The 21501-nt window shown below is 28.4% G+C and overlaps 1 protein-coding gene across 6 annotated transcripts in view; it reads right to left on the reverse strand.

The window, feature by feature from the left end:
- The window catches only part of LOC122509087 (glutamate receptor ionotropic, kainate 2), a 129831-nt gene that overhangs the window by 31958 nt on the left and 76372 nt on the right, over window positions 1-21501 (reverse strand). For all 6 annotated transcript variants that reach the window (XM_043622849.1, XM_043622851.1, XM_043622852.1 and 3 more), the window contains exons 3-8: window positions 17833-17994; window positions 12366-12617; window positions 10028-10203; window positions 8537-8590; window positions 7741-7905; window positions 2405-2557 (exon numbers count right to left, since the gene is read on the reverse strand). In XM_043622849.1, the coding sequence (XP_043478784.1) occupies window positions 2405-2557; window positions 7741-7905; window positions 8537-8590; window positions 10028-10203; window positions 12366-12617; window positions 17833-17994 (962 nt within the window). The remainder of the gene's footprint in view (window positions 1-2404; window positions 2558-7740; window positions 7906-8536; window positions 8591-10027; window positions 10204-12365; window positions 12618-17832; window positions 17995-21501) is intronic.

A 21501-nucleotide genomic window follows, 5' to 3' on the forward strand; every position in this document is an offset into this window, starting at 1 on the left:
TGGGGTTTCATTTCTTTGGTGTATAATGTTGATTCAGGTGCATTTAAAACATTTAATAAGTGGTAGTCTAAATGTAGAGCTAGATAACATATTTTATAATTTTAACTGGTTATATTTTCATTAGGAGAATTTATATACCTCAAGCACAATTACTGGATACACTTTTCTGTTGTTTTTTTTATCATCAATAGAAAATAGTTCAGTTAGACCTACGCTTTATCATTAGTAAAATTTACTTTATTACTAATGAAATTTTTGTACTAACAAAAGGGACAAAACCGAGGTATACGCACGATTGCCTACGATGGCTCGCTTTGCCCTGTTCCTTTTACTTTTTTAGCAAAACAACCGAAACGTGCTTTTGTCGACTGCTGTAGGAAGCTAACCGGTAGTTTTCTGACAACTGACGGATTTAACGAACAATAAATAAGATTCAAATATTTTAATCTTGCTTATACAGCCAATCTGTGGTCGATCTTCTTGGTTTATTGTTGGACCCATTCTAACTTGGCAGGACAAGTCACGAATCTTAAACCTGGCCTTTCGATCCATGGTAAGGTACATCTTACCGGTGAAAGCCTTCTTGGAAGAGTCGCCTCCTGTTTTAATTAAAAAGGCCACTCTTTTGCGTAATTCTTAATTAGTTCTTGTGAGGGTGATGTCAACTTCTTTATGGAGTTTAGCCGATTCCTTTGGAGGAGTATTCTTCTTTCTTATTCTGGGAGTATTTTTAACTGTTAGATCTTCGTCTTTTTACTGCGCTTCCTTCACAGCACTTCTAACCTATAACGTTGCTTGATGTACTCTTTTAGATTTTTCCGCACACATTGCCTTTGTCAGCCCCCGTGTGCTTCAACTCTTTTTTTTTAAAGAGATACTAAAGAGTTTTAACATCATCTTTACTTTCATATTAACGTTCTTTTAAATGTCACAAGACTTGATCATCTTCCTCCTTAATCTGTAGTAGAGAATTCGCTTCTTCTTTTTTTAAAAAAACGCAAGCATCTCATACCTCGTTAGTAGCCTCGTTATCAAACTACAAGGGTATCGGGCTGAATACACTCTTCGCATTACTGCTACTCAGCAGACTATATGTGCTTCCTTTTCGTTCCCATTGCATGGCGTTTATCCTTTACACGGTGACCCGTGTCACTGCAAGAAAGTTTGTGCCCCTACTCTAAATTTGGAGAATCCATTTATTCTTGGTTTTTAGATGTCTTATAGTGATAACTATAAAATTAAAATAAATATAGAAAATAGAGATTCTTGATTTTGTTTTTTGACCTTCTACAATGTAGAATACAATGTAGTACAATGTACAATAAAAAATATTGTACAATGTAGTACCTTAAAATAAATGTTTACTACTATACTTAACAGTTATAAAGTACACACTTTAAGAGTTAAAAAAGTTTATATTAAAAAAGTTTGATTATAAATAAAATTAGAACTTTAGGAAATAAAATTAAAAACTATGAAGGAGAATATAATTTGCATGAAGAATTTTTCTTTGACACTGAATTAATTTTGATTTAGGGATGTTCATCTTCAGCGTAAAATGCAGGCGTGAAAGGACGGCTATTCAGAAATTTTCCAGTAGATTCGCTCCGGCAGATTTGTGCGTTAATTACCTCAGGGCTGGCACTAACTCTACATTGTATCCCGAATCAGCTCATGCACACGCCAATGGGGAATGAATTACGTTTGGCCATGCCAACATAAATCCATTTACAAACACTCAGTACTAGAGTGTCACAAGGGTCTACGTAGATTTTCCTCTAGCTATCTATAGCATTACAGAGTCACTTTCTTGACATACGATTATATTCATTATGTTCATTATTAATTACATGTTGCTGCAAATTATTATAAATTAGATGTCTAGTAGTAATGCGCATCTATTTGTGCTGTTCAGTTTAAATTAAACAACTTTAAACAAGTGTTATAACATTTTTGCATTTTTTTTAAATAAAAGAAAAGCAAAAATTAGTTACACGATGCTTCTTATTACTATCAGTGCAATTAATTTTAATCTAATTATGGGAGTAATTGAATACAATAAATCATTATATTAGGTCATTTATTATAAATGAGAAGCAAAGTTTAAATGACCATTCTTTTGTGTAAGGGACCTTTTCATGCCAATAATGATAATTATATTCAGAATTTACTGCCAACTAACGACCAATGTGAAACGCCTTTTTCGTGCCCCTTCTTTACATTCAACGAAAAAACGTTTTAATTTCAATAAATTTCCCATTAAAATATTCTTTAGTTAAAATTCTTTTCTACTAGTATTAACTACGCTAATATTAATTAAAACTTAAGTAGATAATAGAGTTAATGCTTATAAAAAACACGGAATGAAGAGCAATTAATAAAATACTACATAAGCTATACTTACGGAATTAATGTAGTTATAAAGAGATGATCCATCACCCCAAGGTTCCTCTTTTTCACAAGATAAATTAGCAGGTTTAAGAATGTGACTGCCATCGAGAGCAGCTAATCCATGTGCGAAAACTTGTACACTATCATACACAAGCGCTGGTTCTGCCTGGAACATAAATATTTCTATCATGTACTTTTAAATTCATATTAATTTTCATTATTTTAGAGCTTATTTTTAGAATGTAAAAGTTAACCATTCTAGCAGTTATATATTTTTATTAATTTAGTATATCGACTTCATTCGGTAATATGTTTCGGGTTCGTATAAAAATTCGTGTATTTTCGTAAAAACTGTACTGTAAAGTAGTGCGACAATGTAAATACAAATTCTTATTTCAGATTTGTAAACAGCGACCCTTGAAATCTCGGAGTAAGATAAATCAGCTTTTAAATTAATTTTGAGAATTTAGTCAGGTTTTTTAATCTCTTCACCGTTGTGCAGTGTAATTTTTTCGATGCATTGTGAAAGTCAATTAAAATTACAGAATAGCACTTTAGCTTTAAATTATTTACTTTTTATCATTGTCAAATATCAAATTAGTTTCTTAGTGCAATGTTGCTAGTGAATTTTAATAAAAATGCAATAAGTCCAAATACGATTGAAACTATAAACTTTTTTTTACAAAAATGGAAAATTATAAGTCTGTTATTGTGACAAAATTTAAATAAAAATATCAGACTGGTGTGAGTTTAATTCGCACTATTATTGAGAAGTCAGAATTAAAATCTACCTGCCTTATTTGTTGACAAATAAATTGAATTTCTCTTAGCACTATTGAATTACGGATAAAACTGACATTCAGTTTCCATAGCATTTCTCCAAACTCAGTCCTTTCAAATTACTATCCTCTTCCGCTAGATTGTCCTTTGAACTCAAATAGGTATTTCATTCAATTTATTTTAACTCATGGCTACGTGTATTAAAAGGAAAATAGATTTTCAAACAATCCAATGTAAGCTTTAGATGCATGAATATAATTCCCATTAGGAAAAATAAAGTTTTTTTTTATAATACCAGGTTCGATTATGATGAATTCTTATCATCAACTTCCAATATTTGAAAAATTTTCAGCAAATTGCAAACAAATGTTTCAAACGATTATTGAATGGAAATTTAAAAAAAATTTCCTGTGAAATCTATCATTTACAAATCCACTCGACTAAATTCAGGACCACGTATAAGTGTAGGATTTTCTGAAGATATTGATACTAATGCATTCTATTTATACTATCAGATTGATTTAATTCCATTTCAAAAGAATTAATATTTTTTTATTTCACTGCAATCTAAAGATACTTTTTTATAATCCGCTCCAAAGCTGTTTACATAGAGGCACATAGAGGAAACAAATTTTTTTATGTCCTTTATGTGACAGCCCAGAGATTAAAAGAATTGTGAATATTGTTTCATTATAACAGAAAAAAGTATAAAGCTATTTCTTTTATATAGAAGAAAAAATTTTCCACTGACCAGTATTAATAAAATATTTATATAATTTTTGTGATGTAACTTATTATCTTTTCCTGCTAATGATTATACAAGTCAGCACATAAAAAAATTTAAATATCAGTTACAATTTATTTTTAATAAATTATCAGTTTGATTATTTCAATCTAACTACATACAATCACATTTTTTTTTGGTTACTAAAAACATCAATCAGATCAATCCTACATTAAGGCAAAAGTTCTTCTACAAAAAGAGATCGATCTATCTGACGTTTGTATTAAATCAACGAAATATTTCTTTATTACATTATTTAAATAAAATATGTTGTGAAATCAATATTCATCATATATGGTATTCAGTTGCCTCTCCTTAAGTGTAGGAAAGTTGAAAAGAGGATAAAGTAAGGATGAAATTGATAAACGGTTGTAATAAAATTAGCCACGTGAAAAATTTCTTGCTATACCCGGATGGTTCTTCTTAAACTTCTACGGACCGCAATACCTTTTAACTGTTCCATCAATTTCGTCGCATGCATTTCCCCTATGTGATGTTGCAAAAATGCACCACTCAGTCTCAATTCCGAAAAAGTCCTGAGCACAGTATTGCATTTATCAAATTACTTTTATTTTTTATACTAAAAAAAGTAACATTAACGAGATAAAAAATTATTTTTATACTTTGTTAGTATAAGAGGTATAAAAATATTAAGACCTTTAACAAAAATCAAATTTAAAATACAATATTTTATAACAATGGATTCTAGGACTATTTGCTGACAAAACACTTGGAAATAATAGTAATAATATAAATAATATTAATAATAGTAATAGTAATAAAATTCTTTAGTCAATTTATAAATAATAAAAATCTTTGTAAACAATTTAATTATTTTTATATAAATAATAAAATTCTTATCAGAATATTACTTATTTTCTATTCCATTTTTAATTAAGTTCTTAAGAAAGTTTCAATTTTTTTCAAAATCTTGTAAAAATTCTCAGAGAAAATCCAATTATTGTAAAAAATAATTGAATTTTTCACAGGAGTTCAATTATTTAAAAAACTTTTAATAAAATTCAATTATTTTCATAAATAATAGAATTTTTGATGGAATTCAATTATTTTAAATAAACAATTTTAATTGAATTTCATAGAAAATTAAATTATTTTTAAACATTTTTTTTTAAATTCTTCGAAAGAATTTAATAATATCAATAAATAGTAAAATTTTCACAGGAATTCAATTATTTTAAATACAATTTTAATAAAAATTTTCTAAAAAATTCACTTGTTTTTTAAAATTTTGCAAAAATGCAATTATTTGGAGAAATAATAAATTTTTTCGCACAGATTTAATTATTAAAAAAACTTTTAATAAAATTCAATTATTTTCATAAATAATGGAATTTTCGCTGGAATTCAATTATTTTAAATAAGCAATTTTAATTGAATTTCAGAGAAAATCAAATTATTTTTAAAATTTTGGGGCGGTATCAATTGCCCTCAATTCAACTGTATACAGGAAAACTGCCCACAATAAACTGCATACTGGAAAACTGCATACAAGCAAATTTTAATAATAAAATTATTAAATTTAATTTGAAAACTGTATAAATCTAAACTGCATACCGTTAAACTGCAGATAGGTAAACTGCACACAAGTCTAATTTTTTATTAAATTTATAAATAATTAATATTAAACAACTCTACACAGTTAAAGTGTACATTGGTAAACTGCATACAAACTAAATTTAAAAAATTAAATTAAAAATTTATTTATTGTTTAATTGCACACCGTTAAACTGAACATTGCTCAACTGCATACAAAATAAATAAATAAATTAAAAAAATTTAATGTATCGTCAAATTGCACATCGGTAAACTGCATACATATCAACTGTATACAGCTAAGTTCTCTTCTATGAATATATTCGCAACTGCCAACTTCATAGAAGAGAACTTAGCTGTATACAGTTGATATGTATGCAGTTTACCGATGTGCAATTTGACGATACATTAAATTTTTTTAATTTATTTATTTATTTTGTATGCAGTTGAGCAATGTTCAGTTTAACGGTGTGCAATTAAACAATAAATAAATTTTTAATTTAATTTTTTAAATTTAGTTTGTATGCAGTTTACCAATGTACACTTTAACTGTGTAGAGTTGTTTAATATTAATTATTTATAAATTTAATAAAAAATTAGACTTGTGTGCAGTTTACCTATCTGCAGTTTAACGGTATGCAGTTTAGATTTATATAGTTTTCAAATTAAATTTAATAATTTTATTATTAAAATTTGCTTGTATGCAGTTTTCCAGTATGCAGTTTGTTGTGGGCAGTTTTCCTGTATACAGTTGAATTGAGGGCAATTGATACCGCCCCAAAATTTTTTTTTTAAATTCTTCGAAAGAATTGAATAATATCAATAAATATATTGTAAAATTTCCACAGGAATTCAATTATTTTAAATACAATTTTAATAAAATTCTTCTAAAAAATTCACTTGTTTTTTAAAGTTTTGCAAAAATTCAATTATTTGTAGAAATAATAAATTTTTTTGCACAGATTCAATTATTTTAAAAAAGTTTTAATAAAATTCTATTCAGGAATTCAATTATTTTAAGAAATAATTAAACTGAAGATTTACTGAAAATCATTAAATTCTTGTAAAGTATTTATAAATAAAATTTGAATATAATTGAATTCGTTTCTAAAATTTTATCAACATTTTTTCAAATAATTGAATTCTTTCGAGAAAATGTATTTAAAATTGTTTTGAAAATAATTTAATTTTTGGCGAGATTTTTATTAAAATTATTTAAAATAATTGAATTGTTTTTAACAATTTATTTCAATTTTCTTAGAAATAATTAAGTTTTTTAAAAATAATTTTTATTGAAAATTTTGAAGCTAATTGAAATTTACAAAGAATTTTATTAAAAACTTTTGAGAACAATAGAATTGTTTAGAAACATTTTATTACCATTTTTAAAAATAATTGAACCTATTAGAGAAATTTTATTAAAATTATCTTGAATATAATTGAATTTTTTCCCAGAAATTTAATTAAAATTGTATTAAAAATAATTGAATTTCACCGAAGAATTTTATTATTTACAAAAATAATTGAATTCTTGACAAGAATTTTACAATTTATAAAAATAATTGAATTGTTTCCAAAAATTTTATCAGAATTGTTGAAAATGATTGAATTTTTATTTAAACTTTTGAAAATAATTGAATTAAAATAATATTTTTAAAAATAATTGTTTTTTTTTGAAAATTTTTATTAAAACTCTTGAAAATAATTGAATTCCTCCGAAACATTTTATTATTTATGAAAATAATTGAATTCCTTTGAGGGATTTTATTATTTATAAAAATATTTTAATTCTTGCGAAGAATTTTCTTATTTATGAAAATAATTTAATTCTTCAGAGGATTTTACAATTTATAAAAATAATTAAATTGTTTCGAAGAATTTTTTTTTATGAATTTTTGAAAATAATTGAAAATAAAATTTTTTAACTGACAATATAATAAGAATTATATATTATTTGCTGGTTATAAAATAAAGGAGGAAAATGATGCAGATGCTCTCACTTTATTAATTTTAAAGATTTGGTGAGTTATGCTCGGAAGCATCTGTTATGTTAACTCGCGAGGCCATAATAATTGTTGTGTTACTGATTTGTGTTCGCGAATATTTTAATTTATTATGATCTTTGTTTTTTTTTTGCTAAATTGTATAATAAGATTTTAAAAAATAGATATTTCAGCAAAATGTTAAACAGAAAAGTTTAAAAATGATTTTTCAAAATTTTCTATACTAACTTGGATAATTCCAGTTCTGTTGAGAATAGCGTGTCCAATGGGTTGAAAACGCTCCATTTGTCGTAGAACTTCGACGACCTTTGGCTCTTCAAGATCAACCAATCGAAAGGCAGTCATATTCACGCTATTGTATTTGAAGTCTTCTAAATCAAATGTTTCTATATCCTGCAAGTAAAAAAAAAGTTTAATTTTATATTTCATTAAAAAATACAATTCAATATTTTATAAAGTATTAACATAAATTAAACGCAATAATAGTCTTCGTTTGGTCATCTAATTATTTAAATTTATTTAAATTAGATGCAGTTGCAACGTAATTTTGTCGACGAAAGCTCCTGTGGCTTGCAATGTTGAAACTGCTTGATTTGCTGTAGGTCCGATCTATAGGCCATGTACGAAAATTGATTAAATCGGTGGTGAACATTTCGTATATCTTGACTTAAACATTTACAGGAAATCAAGCTAAATCTGTTTAATGACAGTGGGAGAAATTTTAGCTAATAAAACACATCAAAAAACTATCTTATTTATCTTTTTCATTACAAATCTTGAACAATTTGAAATCTTATTAAACAAGCATAAAGTGGAATCACTTTGTTGAAACTGAAACATATTAAAACTTTGAGGAAATCTCTTTCTACTAAATGCTTCTACACCAAGGTTTATTTAGTTTACTTTTGTAAAATTGATGATATAATTTTCTTATTTTTTCACTAACGATAACAAAACAGAACTTATATATTAATAATTTAATTAACACTTCTCATGATTGTAAAGTATTTATAATCTTACTTACAAATGTTGTGAACATGTAATGGTATCTGAAGTCGTTCATTTGCAATTGTAATATCTGAAAGAAACAAAATACAAAAATTAAGAATAGTAACTAATTTTAATTTTAATTTTTTTTAAAACTATTTAAATTTATTTTTACATTAAACTCACTCAATTATTTTAAAAACATTTTAAAATACTACAAATAATGTTGTCGTTAAGTTTGAATATTAATCTTTCTTTTAAATTTATCGCCAAGATAGAATACTCAAACTATTTTCGTCTTTTAATTTCTTCATTATTTTTTCACTAAAAGAGTTCGTTTAAGAGTGTCTAGAAAAGAAGAAACTTTATGATAAAGTAAGTTTCTCCAGAAAGAACATTAACAAGACGCCTCGCAGAGATCAATGAAAGGATAAGACAAAACTCTTATAGAAACAATACAACTTTTTAAACACAATCCACTTTTCGCAATGAAAAGGATAAAAAGTTTTAACTTTATTTGAAGAATATTCACACCTCGGGGTTGCAAGAATATTTAAAAAAAAGAATACAATACAATTAAAAAAAAGAAAACTGTTCCATTATTTATGGATAATATAATCAATAAAGATTTATGAATTTATCGGCTATTTGCTTGTTACGTTATATTAGATATATTTTGAAATAGTTAAAATGAAGCTACAACACACAGTTGTTAAGGTACTTTAAACTTAATCTTTGATTCCCATTAAATAGTTTCGTGTTTGGAATTTGATAACAGATTAATTTTTATAAACACTTTAATACCACCAAGAACAATGCATGAAATGTAAGAAAGAGCATCGAAAACCATGTTTCTACCATTTTTTGGCATCGGCCCAGACAGTTTGGCTTAAGTTTGATTCCACTGATACAAATGTTCTTCAACTATAAGTGTAAAAAATATAGCAATTAGAAAGCTTCTTACAAGATAGAATGGCACCCCTGATAAATTTCTCAATTTTTTTCATTAAAAAATTAACAAGAAATAATTTTAGTACGTTTACTTTCTACTTTCTAATTGGTTGACTACAAGCAGTCTTTCTGTTCACTTCTAAAATTGCATTGACATGTTTCTCAATTAACATGAAATATATTTCAAAGACAACATTATTATTATTATTACTCCATCTTTTCATGTTTATGATTTTAGTAATGCTGCTTTTGACCAGATCAAATTGAGTTCATTAGATACCACTTCAAAGGTGATATCTCTTATTAGTACTGCATATTATTGATTCAAATATGATTTGCCCTTTGATAAGATTATTATTCAATTTATTAATATTCAAAACCTCTTATTACGTCGACATAAAATATTGGATTGAACGTAATATCTCGCAACTGATTATGTCGCAATTGATAAATTAAATTTTCTTGCTTTATAATCAACAATTTTAAGTATTATAATTAAGAATTATTATAAAATAATCAATAATGTTTTGACATTTTGTAAAATTGGTATAATGAATTTACAAAAATTTTTACTTACAGCTCTGAAAAATTGTTGCATGTGCGCTGGATCTGTATCGACGATTAATTTGTAAATCTCCTTGTTCCTAATTTCACGAAGGACCTGCCTGTATGTGTCGGGACCAGCTTGACGTATATACATTTCCGTTTTCGTTGAGGGAGGAGTCTTTACAAGGTCTTGAAGTTTGAACAATCCTGAAATTTATACAAAAAAAAAAAATAAATATTATTGTAGAATTGTTTAATAAATTGAAAACTGCTTATTTAGATGTTAGCAACAAAATAAAGATTCATTCTTTTTTCGCTTCGAAACGTAGCAGAAGTTTTAAATACTAAACCACATGTGAACAATTGAAAAATTTTTTACCCATAGAATAAATTTTTTATTCAACACCTGGACAAACTACAGACAAGAATAATGGATTTACAAATCAGTGATTGTCAGTTCTTTTTTCAAACTTGTATGGAGAGAAAGAGCAATAGATCATTGTTCATATGTTACTACGAAAGGTATTCACAATGTTTTTCACCAATAAAATTGACGTGGCACAAATTCGTGTATGAACAATCAAATTGGACTTCAACAAACATATTGCACAACTTTCGCATAATTTTTAACAACTTTTCTTTTAATTCCTAACACTATTTTTTCTGTATTTAATATTTGTTACTCTCCCTGTATAAGGTGAATTTCACACGATTCTGGCTAATTTTTACTTTTGAAATCCGCCATATTTGATCCGCCATTTTAAGTTTTCAAAAAGTAACACCGGATTCGCAAGTCAATTTAAATTTCACTCATTTAATTGACGTTTCTTTGTTAAACATTATTTGTATTTTAAAGAATATTTTTGCATTATTAAAAAATTTCATATCAGAAAAGAATTTTTAATTTCTCACTACAATGTTAATAATAAACAATAGTTTTTATATCTGAAAGAGAAAAAAAGGAAGTAGTTTCACGCTTTTGTCGTTCTTGACTTACTCCTATTTTCTTTCAAAAAAGAAGAACATAAAAAATAGTCCAAAAAAAAAGGAGAAATGCGCCACATAAAGCCCAGAGGGGACTTTAATTGAATTTACACAAAGCTACGCTTGCATCTCTGCTACTTCGCGAGCTCTGGTTTGTCGCTGTACACGTCTGCGTTGTTGTCGTAGTACATTATCGTTCTTATTTGCCGTTCCAAGAGAAGAAAACGGCCTGCAGATAAAACAGGCCGATAAGTCGCTTTCGTCTTGACAGTATAAGAGCTTTCGCGGCAGGAATTCTTTTCTCTGAGGTAAAACTTTGTTAACACCTTTTATTTCACTCCACCACTCCACTTATTTTTTGTAAATTCAATTTTTATAAGTTTATATTACTTATTTCTCTGATAAAAAAAAAGTATTTCTTTAAAGAGCGATAACAATTTATTTATTAACTTTAAATTTTTTTTTAATCTCTCTAGGATATATTTTTGAAATATTCTTTTGACATTAAAAAAAAATGTATCATAAAAAAATCCCGAATTTGTGTTTAAAAATATGTCTTAAAGCTTAATACAGTTAATATTCTTTATAACCTGTTATTCTTCTTTCAATGTTTTAAAATGATTTCTGTTATTCACAATAGATTATAAATTTTATAGTGAAAAGATGTTAAAAACTTTTTAATTCTTCTGTTCAGATATTTTATTCAATTTAGCTTAGCTTTCACTCTAAGCTAAATTGAATCGAATATCTGATCAGAAGAATTAAAAAGTTTTTAACATCTTTCCACTAATTACGAATTGACTGATCAACAATTTTAACATCTTTTATTAAAATAAATTTTATAATTCATAATCGAATATTTGCAATTGAATTTTTTTTACATCTACTGCTATATTTATTTACTGACAATAAGAAAACAGTGAAGAAATGATTACAGTTAAATATTAATTAGTTCTTTATAATTAAATATTTTAAAATAAATCAGAAAAATAATGTGAATTTTAATGTTTTACTTTTTTAATTTTAACCTACACGCAACTCAACGTCTACGTGGCGCTAGAGACAAAACAAAATTACATACCACCTCTAAAATGGTGTGCAGATGTCACATGAAAAATAAAATGGAATTCAAGATGTTGAATTGTAATTTTACTGAGGTTTGTAAGACATTAAATAGAAAATTATAATAATTATTGTGATTAATTAATTGTTATTATAGATGGTAAATTTAATTACGATATATTTTACTATTACATAATAACAAAGGAAATCATCAATAATATTTTATTTTTGATTTGTATCCGAATTTTTAAATATAAAACTTGCTGAAAGATGTTATGTTTTGTGGGTAATCACTAATATTGAAAAGATCATTATTAACTTACCATAATCCTCTTCGTAGATAATAGCGACTTTCGTCCAGTTCAGAAAGGACATAAGGTCCTTAAATGCTTTATTGAGATGATCTTGAGCAGGATATAGATTTATACTAAACTCTTTAAAGGTGGGCTCGAAATCTACTCTGGCTTCCAAGTGAGGTACGTCTAGTGCTTCACAAATACTTTGTATGTGCGCACCTAACAGAGGATCTGAGGGACCAAAAATTCCTTGGACCGATCTTGATAATTGTTGGCAAGCTGTAACAATTAAAACAAAAATATTTTTTTTTTATTAAATTGAACTTAATTATGACTGAGGAGAGGTAGGGCTAATAAAGTCGATTATGTAATTTCACTTTCGAATTCGCTGAAAACTCGCTACTCGGGGGTTTTCGGTGTAGCTGATTACAAATTTGAAGTCAGTTTGCAAAAATTCAAAATGGTGAATCCAATATGGCGGACACCCTTTGGAAAAATTCAGCGACTCCGAAAACCCCCTGCCTAACAAGTTTCGAGCGAATTTAATGAGTTTTTTAAATAAGGGTCGGATATATTGGATCCGCTATTTTTAATTTTTAAAAATTGACTTCAAATTCGTTGTCAGCGACCCAAAATACATAAGGTACACCTAGTGAGACCTCCAGATCAGAAACAAAAAATTTTATTTTTGTGTGGCTGTGTAATCCATTTCATTATACGCAACACATTACCAATTTGCAGTTTAAAATCAATACTCTAAAAAAATTGAGTTATTAATCAAAACAAAAATTTCTATAATACAGATATGAAATTCGTGATTTATTATAAAGTTGTCATAATAACAATTGCACACATATTACCGTGAAATGTTGCGTCAGCATATTAAAGAAATTGATATATCTATAAGCAGAAATAAATCGACAATAATAGGGGCTCAATTCATTTTACAACAATTTTTCTTATTCACGAAAAAGAAACGTATACAATTCTGTCATGTTACTTCAAGTGTCAAAAAAATTCTTAGCACGTCGTTTAACGTCTTTTTAAATATATACCAAATCGCTGAATCATAGCAGAGAATATATTAAAATCTTTTCTGACATCTTAAAATGTTAAAAAAGATTTTTCCTTTAATTCACTTTGCTGATTCTTTTATACGTATTACGTATTGTAGTATAGAAAAATATATATACATTAAATATTGTTATTTTTATGTCATAAATTAATTATAATTTTAAATCAAAAACATTTGAAAGGGAATTCGACGATAAGATAATTTCAAGACCTTTACGTTTTTTTTATCTTTTCCTTAAAATTGTCCGTTTGGAATATTTCTTTGATCTTCTGTTAACAAAACTCAATGGCATCTTTGGATTAACGATTTAATTAAAATGAGAATATAGATAATGGGTCAAAATAGTTTAAAAATAATTAAATTCCATTTAAATAATAAAAAAGTAAATTAAAATAAAATAAAAGGATCTACTGAAAGAAAAAAAATTTCAATTAGAATCATTTGTAGAAGACATTAAGTGGAGATGTGGTATGCCTTATCACGGGTGCACCCATTACTGAGGAATTCCAAAATTACGACTTTGTCGAATAGAATAGAAATCTATTTCTCAAGGAATTTTGCACTTGTTCAGTACATTTAGTTTGAAAAATATGTCATTTTTTTAAAAATTAAGATTTTGTTAAAAATTTTGAATTCTAAAATTATGTGCACGTAAAATGTCATTTGAGTCGAGAGCAAGCGGGTCAAAAATGTTTAAATGAATACTTTTACCACCTCAACTAAAAGTCGACTGACATCAAAGGATTTTTTATAATTAACTGCTATGTGGAAAAAGGAAGTTGCTCTAACTCTTTTTATTGTTAATTTTAATTATTCGCCAACTTCAATGAGTACGTGTAATAATTCCCACGGGTTTTCTCAAAAAATACAAAAGAATTTTCAAAGAAATTTTAGGTAATGTTATCTGACATATAGGCGCAATAATCCCTAAGCTAGTTTGGACAACATCTCACTCCAAAGTATTATTTTATTGAAATGAAATGATTAACATTTGACGCGCGGTAATATTGACAGGTTTGCTTCGCATTTTTGAGTGTTGAATAAATTTTTCGTATTATTATTATTTTTAAATAAAATTTTTTTAAATACTTTAAATACACTTTAAAAAGCTTTAAAAATTTAAATACTGGTGAACTCTGTTTAAATTTTAGAATTTATTTATGTTATAACGTGTCTTTTATATTTCTGCAAAAGTAGTAGTAAAATTATCTTTGAATAAAGAAAAGTTCTCGCTCATAATTAGACATAATTATGCTTTTGCAGAATAATTTATATGAACTATACTACCGATTGATATTTATACCGATGAACTATCCGATTGATATTTACCATTTTACATTTAAAGATTATTTCTTATTCTAATAGTGGTATAATTATTTCGATGTATTTTGTTTCCGTGTAATATGTAAACTGATGCTGCTGAATTTGTTGTTAAATATGTATTTCTCTACATTATCGGTTTTCCCTTATGCAGATTATTATATTTTCCCGCAGACTGTTAATTCTCCCTTTATTAACGAGAGAACCGCTTTTTGACAACTTATTCTAATAATGATTCTAGTTATGTTACTAAGATTTAAAAAAAGTTAAAGTCTGATTTATTAGAAGATCCTTTTTACAATTATATCACTTCTGAGTATGATAGTTTGTTATAAAAAGTAGCAGTACTTAAAGGAAGGAACTGGACTGACTCGTTAACACGTTTCATAACACACATATATATGAACTTGGAACTAATAAAGGTATAGAGGTAGACATATTGCTGACCATAACGCAATTTTTATATCTTCGTAAAGTAAAAATAATTTTTTTTATTTTGTGACCATTATTTATTTGTCTACGTAACAATTTTTATTGTAGTTAATTTACAGTTGGATATCTTGATAAATGTTATACACGGAGAGACCCACATTCGTAAAAATTACTAAAAATGGTTGCAATGACCGGAAATAAGGGGACTTTTAGCATAATGTGCTACAGAATTAGATAAATTTACAAAAGAAATAGATAAATTTGCTACATTGAAATAGCAAGTTTTAATATTTTGTGTAAGAGTTGTAAATGTAGCAAAAATTGATTATAGTTTTCTCTAATTTAATTAGACAAAATCTGACAAATGAAAACATTTTCCACTAAAACCTACGATCCACTGTAGTAATTTTTGGTGAGCAAGTGTGGCTAGCGAGTGCAGTCATATGGCGCCTGCATTTCTATTGGTTGCTAACTTCGTCAATCTCCGTAAATGAGCCGATGCCATCCGATCATTGACAGTGACTATGTTTCGCGTATGTAAAATAAATTTGGATATTATCTACAATAATTAAATATAAAGTGAAACGTAGGTCGTTCGGTATCTCAGAAATTGACCATTATAAATTAATAAACTTTGCATTTATTCCTGTCCCAAGAACTATGTCTTATAATAAGTTGTTAAAAGTAAATTGCTTTCTCGTAAGTGCTGTAAATTTTCATCATTCAATATATAAGGAAACAAAGATGTATACTTTCAGTGAAATTCGTTGTCGTGCGTGCAGTTGTGTATTAGTGTATTAATTAACCGCGTCTATATATATAAGTGAAATAAACATGTGTGTGTCTTCAAATATATAAGTGTGTGTGTGTCTGTGTATGTAAAAATCCTTCCAGTTTGTCTCCATTAGTCAAGAATTGACGGGAAACCGGCGACAAAAATCCGTATTTTTTCTTTCACTCTTTCTTTCTGCATTTACAAACGACTGTAGTAATTTTACGTACACAGTGCTTCTGAGTTTACTACAGTTATTTGGAACTATTGGACGAAATAGTAAGAAACTTTGCTAATTTGGTGAACATTTGTCGGGATTAGTGACTTAGTGTAGAAAATAGTAAAAAATACAAAAAGTCCCCTTATTTCCGGTGGTTGCAATGTGAAAATAGTAAATTCTAGTGTGATTTTATACAAAAATTAGTAATCTCGGTCTCTCCGTGTATTTTATGTTCACAGTGCATTATATGCTTCTGAAAAGATAGATAAGAAGTTAATACAGGTTGTCATATTATTTTTGCTTCCAACTGCAAAAATATGTACATTTCAAAAGAAGAAAAAAAAAATGGAAGAATGAAATATGAAAAATTGTACATCCAACGCCACCATTTGGCTTTGTTTTCACGACGCATTTTATGAAACGTTTTACAACGTGCACTCTGCACATATAATATATTGTTCTGCTGACAAATATAGTAAAGTCCATGTTAGAGAAACATGTATATATGCGTAAGTACCATAACAGAAATGAATAGTAATGTTCTAAAATGATTGTCAAATTATTTTCCACAATGTATATAATATTAAATTCTAATGCCATTGACTTATTGTTTGGAAATGAGTAATCTAGATGAATTCTGTCTGCTTAATAGTTGATTTAAATTTCTATTTGATGTTTGACAATAATAATAATTCTCCAACCCTTTGCATTGTTAAATCCGTCTCTCCAGTTAAATCAGTAGAATTTTACTAATTTAAATTAAGGTTGCGGAACAAGTATCTCGAGAGGAAAGAAAAATGAAAAAAATAGTGGAACATGTTGGTGGAAAAAAAAACAATAAAACTGTGAGAGACAAACGCGTCATGGGAGAGAGGATTTATGAAGGGAATTTCATGGAAGGATACATTTAGAGGAGAAACCCTTGAACAGGATGTGAGATTCCACGTATTTGCCAGTAGACGTCGAGAGGTGATAGAAATTCATTTTAACCACCCTCCCTGTATTTACATATTTATATGCTAACGTGGTTCGCCTATTTAGGTTACAAAATATACATCAAGCTTATTTATAAAGTGACAGCAAACAAATTGAACACACAAATGATTAAAATATTTTTCTTGAATGAATATTCTTGACTTTTCAAGATAGTAGATAGTAGTAAACAATTTATTTTAATACAAATACGATAAAATGAAAAGTAAAGCAATAAATTAAAGACGTATTCATTGAATATATGAACCTAATATGAAGGTTCAGGCGCTCGTCCCAAGCTTCGTCGACAAAAGGGTTCCATCTTTACATAGGCTTTGGAAGAATTAGTGAATAGGGTTCTAAGTAAAGTAAGACTTTAAAGATGACCACAATTTTCTTGACAACGGTTGTTTATTAAGTGGGTCGGTAAGCAAAATTTTTAAAAATCGATTTCTAATCTTTCTTATAGAAATTATAATTATACATAGATCAGGTTTAGAGGTAGAATATTTTGGTCAAACTAATTATCTAATCACTATCGCTTTATCTCTAATTACTTACGTCACCACAACCTTAATGAATGGTTTAATTATTTACTGAATATAATATACGCGTTACTAGCAGAAGCGTTAATTAAGTTCAGCATGAAAAAAACTGACTATTGATTTAGTAAATTATAAATTACTGAAATTTAATTACTCACCCTTTTTGGAAGTTCTAAATGAATCATCTTTAGGCACATATTGAATATCGTACACCAAACTGGTGTTAGGAAGAAGACTCCTATCCTTATTGATTCTGTACACAGCGTATTTAAAAGCCAACTCTATTGGACTATCTTTTTGATCTTCTGTAAAAATTGCACCTGAAACAAGAAACAAAAGAAAATACTATAATCTATAGTATACTATAACTACTATAATTATAAAATATCGAGTCATAAATAATGTATGTCTCGTTATAAAAATTATTATTTCAATCGTAAAGTAATGTTTCTGAGTTAAGAGAATGATGGGCATTATACTTTCATGAAGGTTAAAAACTTTGATCTACGCTCTCTGTAAAAGAATTACATTTTCTTCTTTAAGAGCATTAATGACCAATTAAATTTAGCTCCTGCAGCTAGAAAATATTCTTAAAGACTTAGGATACCCTTATACTTCAAAGTTTTGTGCAAAGCCTCAGGAGTCGAATCACTTCAAGATAACTCGATGAAACACGAGAGTAATTTACTCTTCGATCATTTGTTCTTGTCAAGATGAATCATGTCATTTCAGTAATAAATTAGCTTCTGCTTTTGCGCTACTTGTTCCAAATAACGTTTTCATAATTCACATTATTAAACATTGTAAAATCATTTATGCTTTCAATTAATTAAAATTTAAAATAGATCATTTGTATCTATTGTACCTAATGCTTTTTTCTACTATGCGATAATTTATATGAAAAATCCTAATATTAAATTAAATTTACATAAAAACGATAAACATTCTCCGCAGTAAAAACTTTACCAGTTTTTTTCTATCTATTAATCTATTCCGTATCGGAACACAATTTTATATTAAGTATTTGATTGTTTTGATTTTAAATCTAATAGTGACAAAATTGGTTATTACTAATAGCGTAAAAAATTTATTTTTGCGAAATAACTTTTGCATTAAGTTGATTAATAATCATTAAAAAAATTAATTATCCCATTGTGAATTTACTTTTGATACTGACAATTTGGTGAAATAGTATTTCTGAACTCAATAAATCTCGTAAAGTATTCTGGTATCTTGAACACAATTTAAAATTTACGATTATTCAAAAAAAAAACTGAAGGTTAAAACTCCAGAAGGATCGCATTAGCGTTACCGTTCCTATAAAAGTATCTGAACCATGGACTATAAAAATAACTTTATAAAAGTAAGGGAGAACATAATGCAGACAAATATTTTACTTCTAGCGTGTGTTCACTATATACACTAGTTTCTGTCCACTAAGTTTCATAAGAACATCAAAAGTCAGCTCACGTATTCCCCTTAATTATCGACAAGTCAGTCCGAAAATTGGACCTTCCAAGAACGTGATCTTTAGAAATATTCTCCTTCCCTTGTAACTCAATTATTTGTTTATATGTTTTTGTTACAGAAAGAAAATTTTCATCTTTCCATCTCATGGCCTGTAATATATATATCTGTTATATTATAAAAATTCAACTCGGATACAATGAATTTACCATTGGAATTTAAGTTTATTAAAAATAGTACTTTTTCTTATTTATCTACAATTTCTTAAAATATAAATAACGAAAGTCAAACAAAATTGTGGATTAAAAATTGTCTGTTAAATAAAGCAGTATTTTCACATCGTTCTCAAATTACAGAAGATATTAGAAGGAAGAGATTTCAATTGAAAATATAGGTGCTCTTAAAATCTCGTTCTTCAAACATCTTCTTATAAACTCGAATTGCCTTAAGGGTCGTTTTAAATTAAACTGTTATTGAAATTGATGGTATGGTGAGATATTAAAATAATGTTTAGATATGGAATGAAGCTTGGTTTATAATGAGAATTCTATACGACGCAGAAAATTCCAACTGAATAAGATGATTTTTAAAAAATCGATAGAAATGTTAATAATATTGTTAATGTAAATAGTTTTTGGTAGGGAAATTTTATTAATAATAATTTCCTTCCCTTTGGAGTTTTCAACAACTAATTTAAATATAGAGATTTATTATACAATACCAAGAGTTGCATAATTGGAATGATACAAAAATTTGCTTACGTAAATAGTTTACTTAATTCCTACCACATTGAACGGAATAAAAGGAGATCGTCTTCGAGGATACTAACTTTCGTTCAGGATGTTAATTATTATACCGAACTGACAACTCATCAAAGTAACATGTCACAAACAAGATTCAGTAAAGAAGTAAAACGTTCCTTCTCCGCTGACTTCATTTCATTGACAACTCTGTAGAGTAAGTTAGTACCTAACTTATGCAGGGATACCCTATCTAATATTTGTTTCAATAAATAATTGTTGGGATGTCAGTTCGGCATTCTCTTTTCTTTGGCAATAACGTTGTCCGAAGTGAAGAACCTAGACGACGATTTTACAATTTAATATATTTTGATAATGCATTCTACACAATATTGTAATTCTATATCCTAAGTTTAATGCAGCATGGATGATCACTCCGTGTCCGGTTGGCACTTTGTTTTAACTGGAGCACATTAGGACTTATTCTCTTGTCCGCGGTTGCTGGTCTTCTATCGGACACGTCCAAGGTGGTGGATTGGGTTGCTTTCTAGAAATAGGTGGTATCGAGGAAATCAAATATTCATCGCGAACCAATACCAGAAAAAAGAAAAAATCAAGTATGAGCGATTGTAAAAACAAGGAACAGTAACTGCGGGGTAATGCTTCGGCTAAATCTCTCACTGGTTTCGATCGTCAAGCACCTGGCGTGAGGACGGTGTCCAGTGGCCCAAAGATGCAGGAGGGCAACAATGCGTTGCAAGTGCCACATATCATGGTGGACAAGGTGGAGGGACGAGGGAGTACGAGCAGTATAACAAGTCAAGCCAGCTGCATTTCTGTCTTTAGTAACGCTTCTGCGATTGACGAAGCTTTAACGAAGATCGAGATGAATGATGAAATCCTGTGAAATCCATAAAAATGTCAATATGACAATCAAGGGTGGACTCAGAAGCTTAACTTCGCTCATACAGGATGTCAAAGAGAAGCACGCAGCAGCGACCACAAAAGATGAGAAGTTCTATCAGGGATTAAGTTGGTCGGAAGAAGCACGCCAAGACCGAAGGTTGAGACGTGACTGTTTTAACGCAGCAATGCTAATAACGTTGTCTTGGAGAGTCAGAAGCGGAAGAGAAGCGGTCCTGAGTTTGCGAAGGACACAAACAGGAAGAAGGAGGAGGGACCTCCTAAAAAGACTGAAGGCAAGAGGACCAAAAGGGCACCAAAGCCGAATTCAGTCAAGGAAGAAAGACATTCACAACAGCGAACAACAATGATCGTTAAAGTGGCTGAAGGAACAACATTCGCCAAAGTGCTGCAGAAAGTTCGTGCAGTGGCTGACCTGGAGGACAGTCAGACAAGGGTTGTGGGAGCTTTACCTACTAAAAAGGGAGACCTCCTTATTAAAATGAAAGGTATTTCAAATAAGGCGTCTTTCACCGAGAAGGTGACAAAGCTAATTAGAGCTTTGGGTAAGGTGCAGATGACGAACCGCCAAACTAGACTGGAAATCCGCGATATGGATGCCCTTACAGAAAAGGAGGAAGTTCAGGATGCCCTGGAAAAATTCTACGGTACCAGTAGGAAGCAGACGGTCCTTGGACCAAATAAACGAGGAATAAA

The sequence above is a fragment of the Leptopilina heterotoma genome, unplaced genomic scaffold, assembly GCF_015476425.1.
Source record: "Leptopilina heterotoma isolate Lh14 unplaced genomic scaffold, ASM1547642v1 Lhet_6, whole genome shotgun sequence".
NCBI lineage: Eukaryota > Metazoa > Arthropoda > Insecta > Hymenoptera > Figitidae > Leptopilina > Leptopilina heterotoma.